The following is a 19,475-nucleotide window of genomic DNA, read 5'->3' on the forward strand; positions in this document are numbered from 1 at the left end:
ACCTGCTGGTGGGAGCTGCAGCATATCTCCATACTGACCTTCGAGTTCTGCTCATTTGTCACAGGGATAACAGTTGTGTTCACACAGATGGCACTTAATATGGACATCTGGCCCAATATAATCGTACTCCTTTGATAATTCATTTTTTATCTATCGAATAGTTTTCCTCTTCAGTCTGCTCTAAAACATCTTTACTCATTATTTAGCACATTCAAACGTCAGTCAGTCAGCCATTTTCTACCGCTTATTCCATAGTGGGTCATGGGGAAGCTGGTGCCTATCTTCAGCAGTCTATGGGCGAGAGGCGGGGTACGTCCTGGACAGGTCGCCAGTCCATCGCAGGGCAACACACAGACAACCATGCACACACTCATTCATACACCTAACGCTGATGTAAAAAAATACCCTACTGAATTTAAACCTCTGCTTTCCTCCTCCACCAGAATCACGAGTTTGTGGACGAGCAGACCTTCCAGGCCAACTGCATGGAGATCTCAGTGGTGAACAAGTCGGGCTCCTGCACTTCCTCAATGTCCTCGTCTCCGCACGGCCTTAGCTCGTGCTGCTCTCGACGCCACAGGAAGAAGAGCAGCTTCAGCCTGCCGAGCACCAACAACCAGGAGCTCAGCACCATACAAATCAGAGAGAGGCCCGTGTCCAACAGGTCAAAAATGTTGGGCAAAATCTACTTCCAATGTGCACTGAAAACAGAATGCAAAGATTTTCCAGTTAATTTAATTAATTATTACACATCTCAAGTATGCACCAATGACAGGATGTAAATACAAAAAGTATTCATACCCCTTGAACTTTTTCTCATTTGGTCACCTCAAAACCCCTTTTTAGTGATAGACCAACAAAGAGTAGACGTGAAATGATACAGTTTTCAAATTCTTTAACAAAAAATCTAAAAAGTGTGCTGTGTCTTTGTTTTCAATGCTCTCTACTGTGATCCTCTAACACAAAATCACTTTTAGAAGTCATCTGATTAGTAAACATATTCCAGCTGTGTGTAATTTAATCTCAGTATAAATGCAGCCTTTCTGTGAAGACCTCAGAGGTTTGTTGGAGAGCACCAGTGTACAAACAGCACCATGGAGACCAAGTAACACAGCAGACAGGTCAGGAATACAGTTATGGAGACGTTTAGTGCAGGGTTATACAAAATCCCAAGGTTTGAACATCTCACAGAGAACTGTTCAGTCCAAGATCTTGTGGGGCAAGGAGAGCATTAATCAGAAAGTATCCTTGAGACCTATAGTAGCTCTTGAGGAGCTGTTGAGATTCATAGCTCAGGTTGACAAATCTAACAGGCTTTATAGAAGAGCGCCAATAAGAAAACCGCTGAAAGACATAATGAATAAGTCTTGTTTAAAGTTTGCTTCAAGCCATCTAGGGGACACAGCAAACATTTGGAAGAAGGTGCTCTACTACATGTAAAGGAACACTAACAGTACCAATAACCCTGAACACAACTTCCCTGCTATAAAGCATTGTAGTGGTAATATCACTCTGTGGGATGGCTTTTTTCAGCAGGAACATAGTAGAAACCAGTGCTCCAATGAAGATTACATCAAAGCCTATTCAATGTGCTAGAATTCAAATAGGTTCTCCATTCCAATCTGACTAAGCTGGGGCTAGTTTGAAGGATAAAAAATGGCAAAAGTGTCATTCTCTACATGTGCAAAGCTAGAGGGCATATCCCAAAAGACTTTAGTGGCAAAATGTGTTTCTACAAAGTAACAAGTGAGGGAATCCTTTTTCATCCACTTCACAATTATGCACTTCATTGCTTCTGTCTGTCACATAAAATCCAAATAAAAAGCATTGAAATTCTCTGGCTGGAACATAAATCAAAAAAACATGGGGGCAAGAAAACTTTTGCAATGAACTGCAAGAGATGTTTAGATCAATCTACTTTCAGCAATAAACACTTAACTGTTTTGGAATTTGATGTTAGTATCATTATGCAAATAAACACAAATATTTCTGATCAACATTTCTCAGTATAAATACAGACAATTACAGAAGAGGTTACAATGTGCAACATACAATATTAGGACCTAGATAGCCATGCACACAAACAAAATAGTGCTTTATAGTGAATCCTTCAGGCACTCGGGCAGTGGCTTTGTAGTGGAAATCCCTGCATGGTTTGAAACATCTAAAGGTTTTCTTTTGAGAGATGCAATTCAGACTCTTAAAACAAGAAAGCATAAAAAATGTATTCACATTTGTCAGGAATTGAAGCATCACGTGGCGCCGTCGGCACAAACTTCATCCTTTTTCAACCTTCTTACTCCATGTTATAACAGTATGGCTGTGTGCTAATAAATCTCTTAAGCAAATTTGGCTTAAAGTTGGACTTTTCACTCAATGAAAATATTTGAGGATAATAACCAAGGAAAACATTTCCCATTTTGTTAAACATCTCAAAAACTCTGTCATGCAAGAAGAATAGGAACACTACAGCCACTGATCCCTACAGTTTCCATAGCAGTTTTAAAACAGCTGATGTAATACAGGGGTAAACATCTTCCTTTCCCAGTTTGAAAACTATTGATGGAGTCAAAGTCAAACCAAGCATGAATTAAAAATGAAACTTTCAGTGATAACTTTTGATATGTTGTCCTTTTTGACACCAGTGTTTTTGCAGTAGGCACTAAATATCAACTCTAAACTATTTAGAAAAAAAAACTCTTTTTTTTTGTAATTGTTGCATGTGAATCAGTGTTGTGTGTACACATAAAAGGCAACTTACGGTGCTCTGGAAAAAGCCTTTACCCTTTTCACATTACAATCATGAACTTTAACAGATTTTATTGGGGTTTTATTTGGTACACCCACTCAAAGTAGTTCTGACATCCCGTAATAAAATCCAGTGTAATGACATTCAGATATCTGCCAATTAGTAAACAGACTAGTGAGCAAGAGGAACAGGGAAGTCCAAGGAATCCATCAATCAATCAATCAATCCATCAATCAATCCATCAATCAATACCAAAAATGGCCCATGGTAACTCAGGTGGGAGAATCTTTCAACAGGACAATTATTCCTCAGATTTTCCACAAATTTGCTTTCATAGAAAAGCGGCATAAGGAGAGCCATTTTTGAAAATCTTTTTTTGAAAGAAGTCCCCCTTACAGTTTGCCACAAGCAATGCAGCGGACACAGCTAACATGTGGAAACAGTTGCTCTGGTCAAACAGACCAAAATTGGACTGTTCTGGCCTACAAAATGCTATATGTGGCAGAAAACTGATATTGTATGTCACCTTGAAAACAGCTTCACCGTTGTGGTGGCAGGATGAGGATGAGGGGAGGCATTTATTTTGCTAAATACAAAGCAGTCCTGAAAGAAAACCTGTTAGTGGAGACATCAGAGACTGGGGTCACCTTCCCACAGGATAATCACCCTAAACCTACAGCCAGAGCTACAAACAAGTGGTATAGATCAATGCATATTGATGTTTTAGAATGGCCCAGTCAAAGTAACCTAAAGATAATTTAAAAATAAACTACTTTGTGTTGGTCTATTAAATAAAATCTAATGAAATACAAGTTTGTGGTTAAAACATGACAAAATCTGTAAAAGTTTAATGGGTATGGATTCTTTTGCGAGGGAGTGTCAAACAACCAGCTTTCAACTGGATCTTTAGACACTTACCAGCAACCTGTGACAGAGACCTGTGTGTTGCAATTTAATTAGCTGAATCATCAAAAAAACAATGATGACATCTTTGCAAACAAAAAGAACACTTGATTTTTGCACCAATAAGATGATTCCCATAAAGATGCATTTTTAAGGCAAAGTTGTAGATCTCTGCTGGATTTCTACATAATAGATGTGAACTGAATTTCAGACGCTGTTCATACGTTTTTTGGTTTGTCACAAGTTTTTAAATCACACACCACACAATATGCTGTAATGGTCAGGTACAAAGGCTGGATAGAAAATGTGTAAAAAAGTAGCTAAAGAAAAAACTTTAAAAGACCTTTAGAAAGCCTGAAAAAATATTGATCAAGTTCCTCAAGTTTCTTTTATTGTATTTTTTACAGGCTCTGTCAAACAATGCACAAAAAACACATCTTTTTGAACATTTCTTCACTAAATTTCTTCACTAAATCTTTCTTCACTAAACGTTTTACCTGTAAAATATTCCAAAAATTAACTCTTGCACTAATAATTTCTTCAAGGTCAGCTGTCTCACTCTCCTGATTCTCCTCCTCAGCCGCTCCAGCCTGAACGCCAAACTCAATGAGACTGTACCCTTGAAGTGCGACGAAGCTTACATCTCCCCGACCATGGTCCGGCTGTCCGCCCCGGTGGTGACCTCGTCAGACAACACCTCCACCTCCACCACCACATACTTGCACAGCAACATTGTCCGAGTATCTGCCTTGTAGATGTCACGCCTATCTGATCTGATCAGCTAACTGGTCTCAGAAAGCACCAGGTGCTGAGGAGAGGGACCACCGAGCATCAACCTGCCATAACCAAGAGGGATTATAAACTTAACAGTGGTTGAGATTTTTATTTGAAGTTGTGATTTCATCTGATGTCAGACTTTGCATGGAGTTAAAAAAAAAAAAAACTGTGTGGACAGCCGCCTGAGAAGTTTGATGTTGAACCAGCAGATCTTGCTCCATTAAGCACATCAAAGCGAGAAAGCGTTTGGAGTGATCGTCATCGTTGCCTAAACATACTGAGAGAAAAACCTTATTTTTCAGTATGTGACTTAGACGTATTTGTTGTCTCTGATTCAAAGGCGGAAAAGTCTCGAGATCATTCTCGACGGCCTCTGATGATAAAGCACACATATTCATTGCCTAAATGGGCCATCTTTGTGAATATGAAATCACTCTCCACCCTGTTCCATTTAAAACTCTCTTCGATTAAATGCTTTCTTATCTTCCCCCTTCACTGTTGTAGAGTCCAAAAAACATACATCCACTGGAAGAGATCGATGTTGTGAATAATCATGAACTTGACTCATTAACTGGCTGGTTTAATCGCCCGATGAACAAAATCACCCGACTCATCCGGACATGTTTGTGAAATGTGCAAGTGAAAGTTAAACGACCAAATCTGTGTTAGCTTCTATATTTGCCATGCTGGCTCAGTATGAAAGCCGCTGTCGGTAGTTAAAAGTTGTTACTGATAACTATACAGGGTATACGTTAGTTAGGGCACAAGTGAATAGGGAGATGTCCTTGGCAACACTTGACTAACCTTAATGTGGACACATACAGAATGGTAGCATCGGCCTTCAACACCTTAGGAGAGTACAGTGAATGACTTCCTCACAATGACTTTGTTGACTCCATTGCGTCAAAGCACCATTTTGTATATTTTTCATACTGTAAATATTTCTCGGTTAGGACTTTATCAAATGCATCTGAAGTTGGCTCCTCTCATTTCTAGATTTAGTTCGAACAGTTGTTGGCCAAAACTCTTTCTGTCTGTTACCTGGTTGAATTTAATGATTTGCATGCTGTCATTGCAGAATTATGTTTTAATTAAAGTGTGTCTCTGCTTCTTGTTGGGAGGTTTGTCAGTGATGGGAAAATCAATGGATTGGAGCACAATAAAGCTGGCGTGTGTCCGGACTTTTGAAGTCTGCTTTTAATGAAGTGCAAATAATGGACTGGGTGTGTAAGGGTAAAGAAAAGGGACAAATTTGATCGCACATTGTGCATTTGGTGCAGTGGGTAGAATAAACAGCGCAGCTCTGCTGAAGCATCTATAAAATGGCCCATGTCATTCTTTCACCCTTCCATGCATAGTGGTCACTACAGCAGTTTTCTTCTGTATGCATGTGGATGTTGATGGTATAGCTTCATACACAGCTGAAACCAGATATTTACACTGTAAGTGTAATAAAAAGACACGTAACATTTTTTTCCTCACTCTCTCACATTAAATAATAAAAAACAACTTCCTCTGTTTGAGGCCAAAAATATTATTTATTTGCTAAATGGCAGAATAATGAGAGGGAGGGTGTTTTACGATCGTTTTTCCTTACTTTTTTCAACTTCAGAAGTTTACATTAAGATTGGTGTTTGTAAATGCACACAGCAAAAAATACCTTAATTTTTTGAAATTTGTACTGAGATCTGATGAGACAAAAATCTAAGTGTTTGGTTATAATGACCATCGTTACATTTGGAGGCTAAAGGAAAAAGCCTTCAGGTTTGAGCACTCCAATGCCTTCACCTCCAACTGTGATGTACGGGAATGGCAGCATCATGTTCTGTGATTTTATTTTGTTTGTTTTATTGCTGCAGGAGGAATTGGAGCAGGTCACATTAACATTATGTGAAAATATTAAAGCAGCATCTTAAGACATCTGCAAGTTAAAGCTTGGGCTCAAAGGGGGTCCTAATCATCCCACCAAATTAGTTATACAGGTGCTAAAGGACAGCAGAGACAATGCTTTGAAAGCCCTGATCTGAGTCCCATAGAGAATTTGTGGACAGAGCTGAAAAGGTGTATGTAAACAATGTGGCCTACAAACCTGATTCAGTTACACCACTCCTGTCAGGACGAATGGGCCAAAATTACAGCAAACAATGGTGAGAGGGTTGTGGAGGGATTTGACCCAAGTCATTCAGCTTAAACGGCAATTCAATCAAATATCAAGGAAACGTATATATACTTCTAAATTTGAAGAAAGTTAAAAGAAAAAGAAAAAATCCCCAATAAAAACTATCTCTCCTGTCTTTTCGAAAATAGAATTAACTTAGGTAATTCTGACCTAAAACAATACATGTTTAGTCTGATTTAAAGTAAGACAGAGAGGAAAAATAGGTTTTGTGTCTTTTTAGGCCATGTATGTATATATCTGTTTTCAACTGTATTAGTGGTCACTTGCAGCTGGCAGCTCTTCAAATGCAGTTTTCTTCTATGTGTGAGTGTTGTTGATATATGTTATTGAACTCTTGTGGAGTGCTCCATACGGTGCCACCTACTGGTTAACTATTAAGTGCACAAGAAACCTCTACTTGGCCACCAAGACATCATCAGGAACATCTTGCCAGTCCTGTTATATAGTTTGGCACACTCGCAGGTACAAAATAGATATGTTGGTTACATTAATATTAACTAGCAATTTAGGAAAAATATCTTGTTGAAGTGTATTGATCTTTTATTGAGAGTAATGTACAATTAATGTCCATTCTAGTAGAATATAGGCTAACTACAAGTCAAGAGAATCCCCTTATTTAGCTGATTTTTAACCATTTAAAACTGCCATGGGATACAATGCTATGTTTGCGGATAATGCACTTTGTCACTTCCAGAAGGGCCTGTTCTTAAGTTTGTTGTTGTTTTCTCAGCCGAACAGCTTCTGTGTTGCTGTTTTAAAGTTAGGTTGGTTGAGGCTGCCAGCTGTATCAATCTGCCTCAACAGCTGCGACTCATCCAAAGTGGATTTCACAACAGGCTATTGTTTGTGCAACAAACTCATGCAGCCAATGATAGCATTCACCAACGTAACTTAGTGTAGTAGCACCAAAGCTGTTGAAACAGCAACAAAAAAACGAGACAACAAACCTTTAGACGTAATAAATATATAGAATGTTTCCTGTTAATAGAAAATTTTTTTGTTTAACTTGTCCTAAACTGCTAAATTCAACCAAAATTTTGATTGGCTGTTAGCCTACCTGAACTCTGAGGATTTCTTCAGTTTTCTGCACCTCACTTGCTACAGGTAAGGGAACTACTACTGATCAAATTGTACTGCTCTTCACTTCGGTAACTCCAAACTATCCCTTTAACAGCAATTCATACCATGAGAGGGAAAATATTGTTCTTGAAAGTACTTCAACGGCAAACTACAAAAAATATTTTTTATTAGACAGTAACAGTTTTACAGTTTTTGTAACCAAAATAATATTTTTGCAGCCTAGTTCAATCATGAAAGTGAAATTTGAATGTGTTTCTAGCTTTTTAAACTGAAGTGCAGTACAGGTTATAAAGACCTACACCTAAAGCCTTGGACCTAACATAATGCTAACGTGTCTAAGGAGTATGATGTTTTTGACAGCGTCTATGGATGTCTCAGAAAAGTAAGGAAAGTAATATTTTAGATCTAGCTGTGTTGGAGCTGAGGATACTGAGAGAGCTAAGGATGCTGAAAAAGGTGAAGAAGATGAAGATTTTCTACCTGACAGAGTTCAGGGATAAACAAAGGAAAATATCAGATACATGGAAGCTCAGGTTCTCAGCCAGGGATTCCAAGCACAATGGGAATATCTTCCCAGCCCTTCTGTAGTTTGATATTGGTAATATCAATAACACCTAAAGTAGTTGCAAAATTTTTCAAGTTCCATTTTTATGTTGGGAGGAAATTCCAAGTTTAGATGTATAAATAAACATTTCTTTGTTATTAGGCTGTAACTTGTAGTTTTTGTAACCAAAACAATAACTTACTAGCTGATTCATGCAATCTTCTGAGTTATATTGTCCATTTAATCAGTACAGTTTAGCATATGACAGAAGGACCTATGACAAGTGGAACTAATATTGAAGTTGAATGAGGAAGATGCTAGTGTCAGTTCCCATTAATGTCTCTCAGAAAAATAAGGGTTGAGATGTGCTAGATGTAGTGACGGTGTAGGTGAGGATGCTGAAGATGTAGATTTTAAAAAAATAATATATGTCAGTGTGGGAGCCTTGTTTTTTTGGTACTTCCTTGTACTGGTACATTGTTGTAATTAAGTTTTATTGTAATTCTCATTTCCTTTTTGTTTACTGCCAAGGACAATAGTTTTTTGTTTTGTTTTCTTGTTTAAACATATTGTTCAGCGCGGTGGGGGGGGGGCAAGAATGAAGAGCTGAATGAGGGATGGATGAGGAACATGCAGAGAGAAGAAAAGAAATCATTAACAGACTGCAGTTTCTTTTTTCATTACATTGAACAATTTTGGAATATTGTGAAGTATGTTGTATTTTAACATCTAAATGAATGTTATCGAAAGCACTTACGTAGAAATTCCTGAGTGAGATTTTCATACCTCATCCACGAGAGGACTAAAACCTATAATACAATCACCAAGGTTTTATAATTTCCTTTTCCTGTTTACTCAAAGTCTGTCTGTTGTATAAAGACTGGATGATATGAAGAAGCTGCTATCGAACATGTTAGGACCTGACTGGCCCAGCGGTGGGTCCTGTCAGCAGGTCTCTGAAGACAGATAAGCTGACCTCAGTGCTTGTTTGAGGCGGAGCTCTACAGCGTCCTCCTGCTGAGCTGAATGTTGGTTCAACCAGGTCCTCACAGCATGCGATGTCTCTGCTCTGTGGTGTTTAGCAACTGCTGAGAAGCCAGCAAGTGGAAAATGGAAGAAAGCATGGCAGCATGTAAAACTTCCTATGACCAAATAAAAAAAATCCCTTTAATAGAGGGATTCTGACAGTTTTTTATTTTTTTTTTATTATGCTGTATTTACTATATTAAATCAGATGCATAACATAACTTTGAAAACTGTTGATACACCTTTAACCTTTTCACATTACATCTGGAGATGCACTGATCAGGCTTCCCCAGACCAATACTGATCTTTAAGGTCTGCTGGTCTGCTTTCCGTTTTGACATTTATACAATTTTTTTATGATTTTTATGATTGATGCATTAAAGCACATGTCCTTACTCTTTACCTGATTTTTATTGAACTAAAAAAAACTGCAATAAAACATTTCATAATAGGAAAACGTTTATGCCTTTTCAAGGCATCATAAGTCTAAATGTATTATCAGTGTGTAAAGGTCAGATGAGATGTTCTCATTTCTTATAGAATCTGGATTTAACCCAGCTTTTCAGCTTATAAAACTCTGAGCGAAACTGCGGGTTCACCGCAGCGTATATTATCGGGTTGCTCAGTGATGTGATGCAGGAGACAGACACCGACAGGATCTCCATGTCTTGAATGACTGACATCTGAAAAAAGCAAATGGGTACAACATTTTAGAGCTCAGCTGGGTTTCACACACGCATAGATCTGTTTGCTGCACAGATGGAATGATCCAAACGTGCCTGTCACTCTCATATTTGCATGGTAATGTCTTCAGAGCATGCAGTAGAAGCTGGCACAGAGACTCACCTGTGTATTCCTGTTTTTGTGAACAAGAAAATTAACCAGGATGGTTGTGATTAGCGGCAGCCAGAATAAGAGGAAGGTTATGATGATGTAGCCGGCGCGTTTGGCCATTTTACTCTCCTTTTTTTTTCTTGCTCTCTCCTTGCTGGCCTTCGAAGGCATGATGCAGACAGCACCTTCTACTTGTATGTGTTGTTTTACAGTTTCATTACTCAGGACAGGAGGCATAGAAGACTCTTGATCTAGCGTAGGCGCTGCTTGTGTTTCTCCCCCAGTGCTGTTGTTTTCTTGTTTCAGATCAGTCAATAAGACCGAGGTAGATTGAGGATGATCTAATTGTGTAGATGATACATTCGGGGAGCAGCTTTCTTTGAGTGGACTTTCAGGTTTCAGGCTTTGTCTGGACTGATTTTCGTGGTTAGGACTGCTTGGCCTTTCCTGCATCATTCTGTCAGCAGCCACATCTTGATTTGAGGCTTTTGCTTCTGTTTTCTGAGCACTGCATTGCTCCATTTTTAACGATTTCTCCACAGTCTGCAATGCGTCCTTCGCTTCAAGAGGGTGGGGTTGTTCCATCTCTACTGTAATTTTAAACCCAGTCCTAACAGAACTCATGGAGATGCTTTGTGGGGCTCCCTCGGAGGTCAGCAGGAAATTTTTCTCAAATCGACTTGGTTCAGCAACACTGAGACTCAGAGTCTGCTTGTTCTGACATTTCTTTTGTCCATTTTCCACTGCTGTGCTTTGCTTATCTTCCTTAATGTCCTTTGTTGGAACAGAAATGCCTTCATCAAATATTTTGCGATTGTGTGACCTCAGTAGAGCAAATATGCGAGCATAGAAGCCAGTGATTATCCAAAAACAAAACACCCACAGAGGGAGCAGCACATAGAGACCAACGTTGTCATAGGAGAATGATGTTCCTCTTTGGCCTTCTTGGCATCTTACATACACAGGTGAGTCTTTCAAGAACATCTGACAAACAGCAGCCACAGAAATTCCCAGGATCCACGTAAGAGTTATCAGCACCTTGATCCGTATTTTTCGTTGACTTGTTATGAAGGGATTCGCAATCGCCTGGTATCTCTCTGCACTTATGCACCCCAGCGTGGACAACTGGATGCAGCTGGTGAAGGAGAAGGAGGCCATTTGTGTGTCACAGATCAGATGGTTCACATGCCCTCCTAGGTACATAGTCACGATAATGTGTAGAAGAACAGGGCAGTCGATCGTGCACCGCAGGAGGTCTACGACAGAGAGATTCACCACCAGCGCATTGACGGATGTTTGCAGCGACTTTTGGTGACAAACTGCCAGGATTACAAAAACATTCGCCGCTGTTCCCATGGCGCAGGTGATTAGCAGAACAAAGCTGTTTGCCACTACAAGGGCAAAGTCGATGTACGCCTCCCAAACAGTGACATTCCCAGAGCCCTCTGCAGGTGTGGGTGCCCCACTCATGTCCTAGTTCAGAGACTCAACATGCTCGGCTGGCTGTGCACGCTGACTGAGCAAACATCAAGCATGCTTCTGCAGTCGCACACCCTCTCTGATGAATGAATAATGGGAAAAGCTACGGCCTAGAAAAGGTACCCACCCTTTTCATTATCACTCCGCAGCACCAGCGGGTCACCTGGGAGTCCTTGCTGTTCACATTCATTAAAAACTCTTCAGTGTATTCACAGCTTAGACAACTGGGGCGCAATCAGGGACGGCTGCTAATTGAAGAGCAGTTATGCCACTTTTGTCTCGTCTGTGACATATATGACTTCATAAAACCAGTCAAGCATTCAGGTTTGAAAGTGCATAATAAGAATGGGATGCACGTCCTTGCAAAAGGATTCGTAGCCCATTGAAGAGTACCATATTTTGTTACATAACAATCACAAACGTAAGTGTATTTGCTTGGGATTGTGTGTGATAGGCCAACACAAAGTAATGCACAATTGAAATGGAAACTGAACATTCTTTTCAATTTTCTTTACAAATATATAGAGTATATATTAAAAGTGTGCTATGCATTTTTATACCACCTGCCTGATTGAATACTTTGTAGAAAAACCTTGTGCTGCAGTTACAGTTGTGGGTTTTTCAGGGGTATTTCTCTGCCATCTAGACACTGACATTTTTGTTTATTCTTCCTTGCTGAATAGCTCAAAGATAGATTTGATGGAGAGCATCTGTAATAAGGAACTTTCAATTAGTACCACATGTTTGATTTAATTTATGTCTGGAATTTAACTGGATCTTTTTAACACTTGACTTTGTTGATTTAAACAATTTTATTGTAGCCCCGGCTCTATGTTGATGCCCTGTTGGAATGTAAGCCGATGCCCCACTCTTAAGTCTTTTTCAGCCTCTTCCTGTTTATCTCCAGTTATTTTCCCATTAACTTTGACCAGCTTCCCTGTCCCTTGTGAATAACGGCTTCCCCGTTGCATCATGCAGCCACCACCATGTTTCTCCATGAGGATGGCATATTCAGGGTAATGAATAGTGTTAGTTTTCGGCCACCCAAATTATTTTGTATATAAGTCAGAAGGTTCTGCTTTGCTCTCATGTGACCAGAGGAAATTAAAGATTGGGGTAATAATGTAAATGTGAAACATTTCAAGGGGTTTAAGTAGCTTTGCAAGGTGCTGAAGCACTATGATGAGCACACAAACAGCTGTCCATTCAATTTGACTCAGAGATTTGGAAAGGTTGAACTCCTGGCTATGTTGATGCCAGATGGATAAGTTAGGAGTTCAGTTTAGTAGCTCTGGGAATGATGGGGGAAATGCTGCAGGATTATGGTTGGATATTGTGTAATCCTGTTTGGAGATAAGTGTGAAATGCTCTTTGCTTCAAATACAGAAGCTTATGGGTCATGGGAAATGTGGGATTAGATTAGTACAATGAGATACAGTCATGTATCCCAAATCTCTGGGAAATGTATGGACAAAAACTAAAACTGTTGGATTTAACCTGCTATTCATTTTGTTTTTCCCTAACTGTCATATCTGGACAACATCAACTGAGACAAGATATGCAGCCCAAAGTAAAAAGACTTACAATTTCTTTAGAATTTCACTTCCACACTATCTGCAGAAAGTGGTGGAAGGAACAACATTGAACCAACACTTCACAAACCAATAGAAAATGCTGACGTGCCCATAAAAAGAAATGGGATTTGAATATTTTACCTTTTAACAAAATATCACAATGGAATTTAGTAGAGGGATCTGCTGTTCAGAAATGAAAAGTCGCATCAAAAATCTGTTGATCTGAAGGACAAACACAACTAATTTTCTCTGGCTAAAAGACGTTAGTCAGGCTGTTTAACCTAAATCTCTTTCTCTGCTTTCCCACACAGTCATACTTTGTTCCACAGTAAACCCATCAGAGGCACTTGTTTAAAACTCTAAAACTGTCCAAATCTTTCTTCTACAAGAAGAAAGATTTAGGCAAAAACAGAGCTAAACTAACTTTTTTAAATTTAGTTTCTTTATAAATTATATGTCCAGAAACAAGCACTGCAGTTTTTTCGTTTTATTGGCAAAAACACTTCACTTAAAACATTTAACTTCTAAATATCAACAGTCACCATTACAATTAAATTCACTCCTAATGGCCTCATTCCCAAAGTACCATTTTGGCATGTAGACAGCAGGGAATAATGCTCATGTACGTGAGATAAATGGGTTCCTTATTTCTTGTCAATAAGCTTTTAGTTTAGTCCCGTTAGTGTTATAGTGACGTGGTTACCCCAGGATGGCGTTCACTACAGCAGTTATCTGAGAGTGAGCTTTGGAGTTTCTTTTTTTTTGTTTTTTACACAATCCTGCTTATTGTCTATAATGCCAAGGCAAACATGGGTCCTCATTCAGCCTCTTTTATCACAGCTCCAGCTGTTTAAGCTTTTTAAATATCACCCCGAAAGCAGAAACAAGCAAGTTTAAGGGAGTAGCCCTCTTCTTGTAGCCATTTACTTACTTGTAAAAATAAAAATACATCTGCCTTACTCAAATTGCATGTTCTTTTGTTTTCCGATTTTAAAGAGTGATTAAGAGAAATGAACCTCTGTGTCACAGGTATTCCCACCCTGGGAAGAGCTCAGTAAGGAGTTGAGAAGTCACTGATTGAAAAGTCCCGGCCACTTTGATCATGTTAAAGAATTAAAGTAGAAATTATAATAAGGCCTCAGCGGCATTTATTTACTTAGAGAAAAATATTTCCCAATTTTCCCCATTTAACAAATAGACTTTAATTAAGTATATTTAGGTTGGGTTTTTCAAACATTTTTAGGATTACGATTATGCTACTGCAGTTAAAAAGGATTTATTTTAAGGCTTTTTAAACATCTTTATCAGGGGTTAGCAAGATTGTAGTTATACTGACAGCATATGGATGAAATTATAACTGTACATACAGCTGCAAGTTTTAGTGTTGCTACTATCTAGGTATACTTATTTTGTAATCCACCATTAATACATTGCTGGACCTTATTGTAAGTTCTGATCAGAGGACCAGGCTGACGTCTGCTGAATTTAATCCATTTTGCTTTGTTAGTTTTTGTTTGTTATTCTTATATAAATTGCTCTGAGAGAAAATGTTTTCATGTGTTTTAATGATATTCAAATGCAAGACAACCTGAAACTGGAAAACTTTCTTAGATGAGATACCCTCTCACAGCGCATTAAACCAGGTACCTTTTAAAGGAGGTTTCACTTCCCTCCTGTTTTTCTGCACTGTCTGGCTGTGATTGCTTTGTCTGGTCTTGTTAAATAGGCATACAAATGGAAAATTACAGACGGCAGCTACAGTTCTCACCAAACAATCTTTGGTTCAGCAATATTTTGTCGTCTTTCAACACAGCATCTGTCGAAGCAAATCTGAAACAAATCTGAGAAATTAAATTGTCTCACTGAGTATCTTACTGCCACTGAATGAAATAGTTAGAGAGAATGAGGGCACCCGTCAGTATGATGTCATTTATATAAATGCCAAAGAAAAAACTAATTTCACAAACAAGGTCTAAACAAAAATTAAGACGAAACTGTTTCCAGTTACAGGTACAGCTTGATAAATAGGCATATCACCAGCATCATTTAATTAAAAAACTTAAACTGATATAATTTAAACTGATTACATACAGAGGGCCATATCCCAAGTGTTTATTTTTGTTAATTTTGATGATTATGCCTTAAAGCTAATGAAAACCCAAAAGTCAGTTTCTAAGTAAACTGGATATTCCATAAGACCATAAAAAATAATTTTTATTAAGAAATGGGATCCAACTGAAGAGTATGTTTAGGTAAAGAAGAGTATGCACCATTAATACCTGACTGATTGGGCAATCGGAGGAATCAGTTCTGTTGAGGGGTTAAGAACCCACGTTGCTTTATTACCAGCCTTCATCTTATCTGCATTGCTGACTTCTTGACAATACTCTGTAGAATTTGCTTTGGGTTTTGGCCGAATGAGTCTGCTGACCAGTCAAGCACATTGATACTATTGTCATTAAAGCGCTTTGAGTGCCTTGTTGCTGAAAACGCTATATAAACAAACTTGAATTGACTTGACTTGACTTGACTAAAGCAGATACTGATACTTTTGGCAGTGTGGGCAGGTGCCGAGTCCTCTTAGAAAATGAAATCTGCATCTCCTTGACGCTTGTCAGCAGAGGGAAGCATGCAGTGCTCTATAATTTCTTTGTAGACGGCTGTTCTGGCTTTGGTCTTAGTAAAATAGTGGACCAACACCAGCAGATGACATTGTTCCCCAAATCATCTGTTGATTCTAAAATTAAAAAAAATTAAAATATTTTCACCTGAAAACAGGAGTTTGGACCACTGAACTGTCCTATCTTTTTCTCCTTAACCCAGGTCAGACACATCTGATGTCTCAGGTTTAGGAAAGGCTTAAAACAAGGAATGCAACAGTTGTATCCTGGATACATCTGTATGAAGGCTCTTAAGTAGGCTTCGCTACATCTTTCAACACTTTTTCCTTACATTCAATTTTCCACTAATTTGAGTAGATACATCACTTTGTGGACAGACCACTTTTTGAAAATGATGTTTTATAGCTTACAGAACGTGTAGAGGGTGAGCATCAAAGCATCTCTAACATCAGCAGCCTTTACCCACCCAAGCACCGTGTCATAGTTGAGGTTTGTGTGGTGGACCAAAAGGCAGACAAGCACGGAGAAAGCAGAGTGGGGATCAAAACTCCTACTTTAATTTAAAGAGTTCACTCACATGAAGGCAAAGTGCAGGGCGACAAGACAATCCAGTTTACAGGGTGTTTGAAAACAGGATCCAATGTAAGGACAAAAATCCAGAGAGACATCAAAAGAGACATAACAACACCGCGTGGAACAAAGGACAAAGACGAACTTAAATACAGACAAAGGTGGACATTAAACAATAGGGCAGGTAATCAGGGAAACAGGGAACTGGTGTGACATGGAGGCAGAGGGAGCAGGTGAACCAGATAGGGATAAACGAGGACATGGAGGAGCTTGACGAGGAACAAACTGTGAACACACCCAGGGAACCAGAACACATGGGAGAGAACAGAGACAAGAAGGACAGGGCAGGAAATAAACTTCATAACTAAAGACAATCACCAAACCCATAAACACAGACAAAAGCAGAACCTAGAAAATAAAACACCAGAAACAAGGACTCAAAACTAACCATACTTAAAACAGCAAAATACCAAACTAAACGTAAACAAATACCAAACCAAAAACACACACTGTGACACACCGAGCGCATAAAAGGAACAGTGCACACACTAACGTTTCAGTACACAAACATTTCTGTATAAAAAAACCTTATATTAATTTTCGGAGAAACTGAGTTTTAAGTTTCATTAGATGTAAGCCATATTCATTCAAATTAACGAAATAGACCCTTGAGTTATATCACTGTGAATCTGTGTAACATATAAGTGTCACTTTTGAAATTGAATTACTAAAATAAACAAACTTTTTGGAAAATATTCAAATTTAGTGAGCTGAAGCTGCAAAGCATTGCCACATTTTGGAAATGTGCTAATGCTACCAGTAATTTTCCCTCTCCATTCTGAGCTCTGTGTCTATGACGAGGCACCGACAACTGCTGTCAACAACAGCACCCTGTTTGTTTTGGCTGGTGAAAAGTCACAGAGGCAACACCTTGCTGTGCATGCTGGCACTCCTGCTTATGGAAGACAGACAGCTCCCCACATTCAAGGAGTACAGAGGGATGCTGACGCTGGTGGGCCCTCTGGGGACGTACTGCCCACACGACAACACCTCCAGAGCACAGTCACGAAACTGGTGGATGTAAACACACACAGCCTTGCTGTCAGGAAATGCATAGACCATTAAAAAATGTTTTCCTTCTGTCTCAGATGCACACTGTGCCTGTTTACCTTTTTGTTGGAAAAGAAGTAGATGATGGGATTGTAGACAGGGCTGGTCTTTGCAAAGTACATCGGCAGAGTTGCAACTAGTGGAGGGATGTGCAGCTCTGGATTCACCACTACCACCACTGACAAGGCCGTGTAGGGAAGCCAGCATACAAAGAAGGTTATAATCATTGCCACGACCATGCTGATGGCGTGATCATTCTCACTCTTCCTGGAACGGCCGCCTTGCAGCTCAAGGCTCCTGTTCAACTGATGAAAGGTACATTTTAGCCCCCATTAAAATCTAAATTTTAGAAGAGTGCAAACAAGTAGTAATTTAAGAATGAATATTGTGGTATAAAATGTGTGCACCTTTCTCAGGGTTTTCAGCACATGGAAGTAGCAGTAGATGATGATTGCAACAGGAATGATGAAACAGAGTAGTGTGTACAGAATGAGATAGCTGTAGTTGCTCCACGACCTCTCTTCCCACGCCAGAGAGCAAGACGTCTGGACCCCTTCGGGACTGTAGGAGCTCCAGCCAAATAATGGAGTAACAGCCCAAAACAAACAGAAGATCCAGACAAACAGCAGGCCCTGCTTGCTTCTCCGCATGCTCACCCCAGATGCATCTTTTGGGTGGCACACTACATTGTAACGCTCAAAGGCGAGAAGTGTTAGAGTGCAGAGTGACACCAGACCTAAGAGAGACAAATAATTATGAGCTTTGAGCTTCAAATTTGGAGAAATTTGGAAAAATCTGCTTGAGTGGGATACAAATTGTGAGAAGTATGGATGCAAAACTATTCACACAACTTTTTCACATTACTAACTATATAGCCAGAGCTACAATGGAACAGTAGTCTGTGCCAGGAGTAAAACTGATGTCCATCAAATTTGACTGATATAGAGATAATCTGCAAAAAAAACAATGTCTCATTGCCTTGTTCACAATAATACACTACATTGTCTTGGTTTATCACATACAATTCATTTAATACATTAAAGTATGTTGCTGTAGCATGTCAACATGTAAAACAACTCAAAGGGGATGAATACGTTTGCATATATCTCTTATACATTCATAAAGAAAGGTATTAGAGATAAACTGGAGGTCTACTCATAGACATGTTATATGTCTATGAGTAGATCACTGAGCCTGAATTATCACGTAGCATCCCCACCCATACAGCGTCACTTACCAAAGTAATTCACAGAAAATCCCTGAAAAACGCAGGCTGTGTGGCCGATAAAGAAGGAGCGCCGGTAGTTTGTGATGGTGGCCACCAGCGAGCCGCACAGGGCGATCATAAGGTCAGAAACCGCCAGGCTGAGGATCAAAATGTTCATGGGCTGGAGAAGAGACATGTTTCTCAACATCACAATTATCACCAGTCCATTGTTAAAAACTGAAAACACTGTGTTGATGAACATCAAAAAGGAAAGAATACTGTAGCCCACCGCTGGAAAAATAGGTGCATCAGTCACCATCATCTCTGAGGGGATGGATGTAAGTGGAGTGCTGTTTCTCTCCATGCTGTTCAAATGTTTCTGTCAGGCCCTAAAGTGATCCTGCAGATTGTAAGTTGTTTGTCATTTCTGATTCCTGCTGGCTTTTGGTTTCATTAGAGAGCTCAGATCGTGCACCTGTCTGATTGAGAAAGCCAAAAAAAAAAAGCAATATGGGAAATTGGCTCTTAACAAGATTTGCATGGTTTAAACCTACTCAACCCGGGGCTGTAATTGGAATTGGAATGTTGAGCCTGATAAACAGCACTCAGCCATCAACATTTATTTTCCTGAAAACTTAAAAGCTTCTGATGTATATGAACCAATACGTACAGTAAAATAATTGAGTGCTGCTGAACAAATATTCATTAAACACAATTAATGTTAAATGTGATTACTGCAGTAAAGACTCTTGAAGAATGCCCTCTAATGCTGGAGAGGATACATTTCAATGATAAATTTAAAAATAAAATTACAAACAAATA

At 39.2% G+C, this 19,475-nt stretch overlaps 3 protein-coding genes across 4 annotated transcripts in view; 1 reads left to right on the forward strand and 2 right to left on the reverse strand.

The window, feature by feature from the left end:
• LOC124880984 (potassium voltage-gated channel subfamily D member 2-like) overlaps positions 1-5,610 on the forward strand; it is an 81,353-nt gene extending 75,743 nt beyond the window's left edge. For both annotated transcript variants that reach the window (XM_047386467.1, XM_047386458.1), the window contains 2 exons: positions 444-664; positions 4,233-5,610. In XM_047386467.1, coding sequence (XP_047242423.1) covers positions 444-664; positions 4,233-4,407 — 396 coding nt within the window. In that variant the 3' untranslated portion in view covers positions 4,408-5,610. The remainder of the gene's footprint in view (positions 1-443; positions 665-4,232) is intronic.
• LOC124881216 (dopamine D2-like receptor) lies at positions 5,609-17,008 on the reverse strand. The gene is made up of 2 exons (XM_047386760.1): positions 10,105-17,008; positions 5,609-9,941 (listed from the first exon to the last, which is right to left on the reverse strand). The coding sequence occupies exons 1-2, from the start codon at positions 11,560-11,562 to the stop codon at positions 9,786-9,788; spliced, it is 1,614 nt and encodes a 537-aa protein (XP_047242716.1). The 5' UTR covers positions 11,563-17,008; the 3' UTR covers positions 5,609-9,785.
• Positions 17,009-17,139: 131 nt separating this feature from the next.
• LOC124881223 (parapinopsin-like) lies at positions 17,140-19,358 on the reverse strand. The gene is made up of 4 exons (XM_047386772.1): positions 18,684-19,358; positions 17,854-18,182; positions 17,506-17,751; positions 17,140-17,407 (listed from the first exon to the last, which is right to left on the reverse strand). The coding sequence occupies exons 1-4, from the start codon at positions 19,015-19,017 to the stop codon at positions 17,252-17,254; spliced, it is 1,065 nt and encodes a 354-aa protein (XP_047242728.1). The 5' UTR covers positions 19,018-19,358; the 3' UTR covers positions 17,140-17,251.
• Between the last annotated feature and the right edge of the window lie 117 nt (positions 19,359-19,475).

This window comes from Girardinichthys multiradiatus, chromosome 2 (assembly GCF_021462225.1).
Source record: "Girardinichthys multiradiatus isolate DD_20200921_A chromosome 2, DD_fGirMul_XY1, whole genome shotgun sequence".
In the NCBI taxonomy this organism is placed as follows: domain Eukaryota; kingdom Metazoa; phylum Chordata; class Actinopteri; order Cyprinodontiformes; family Goodeidae; genus Girardinichthys; species Girardinichthys multiradiatus.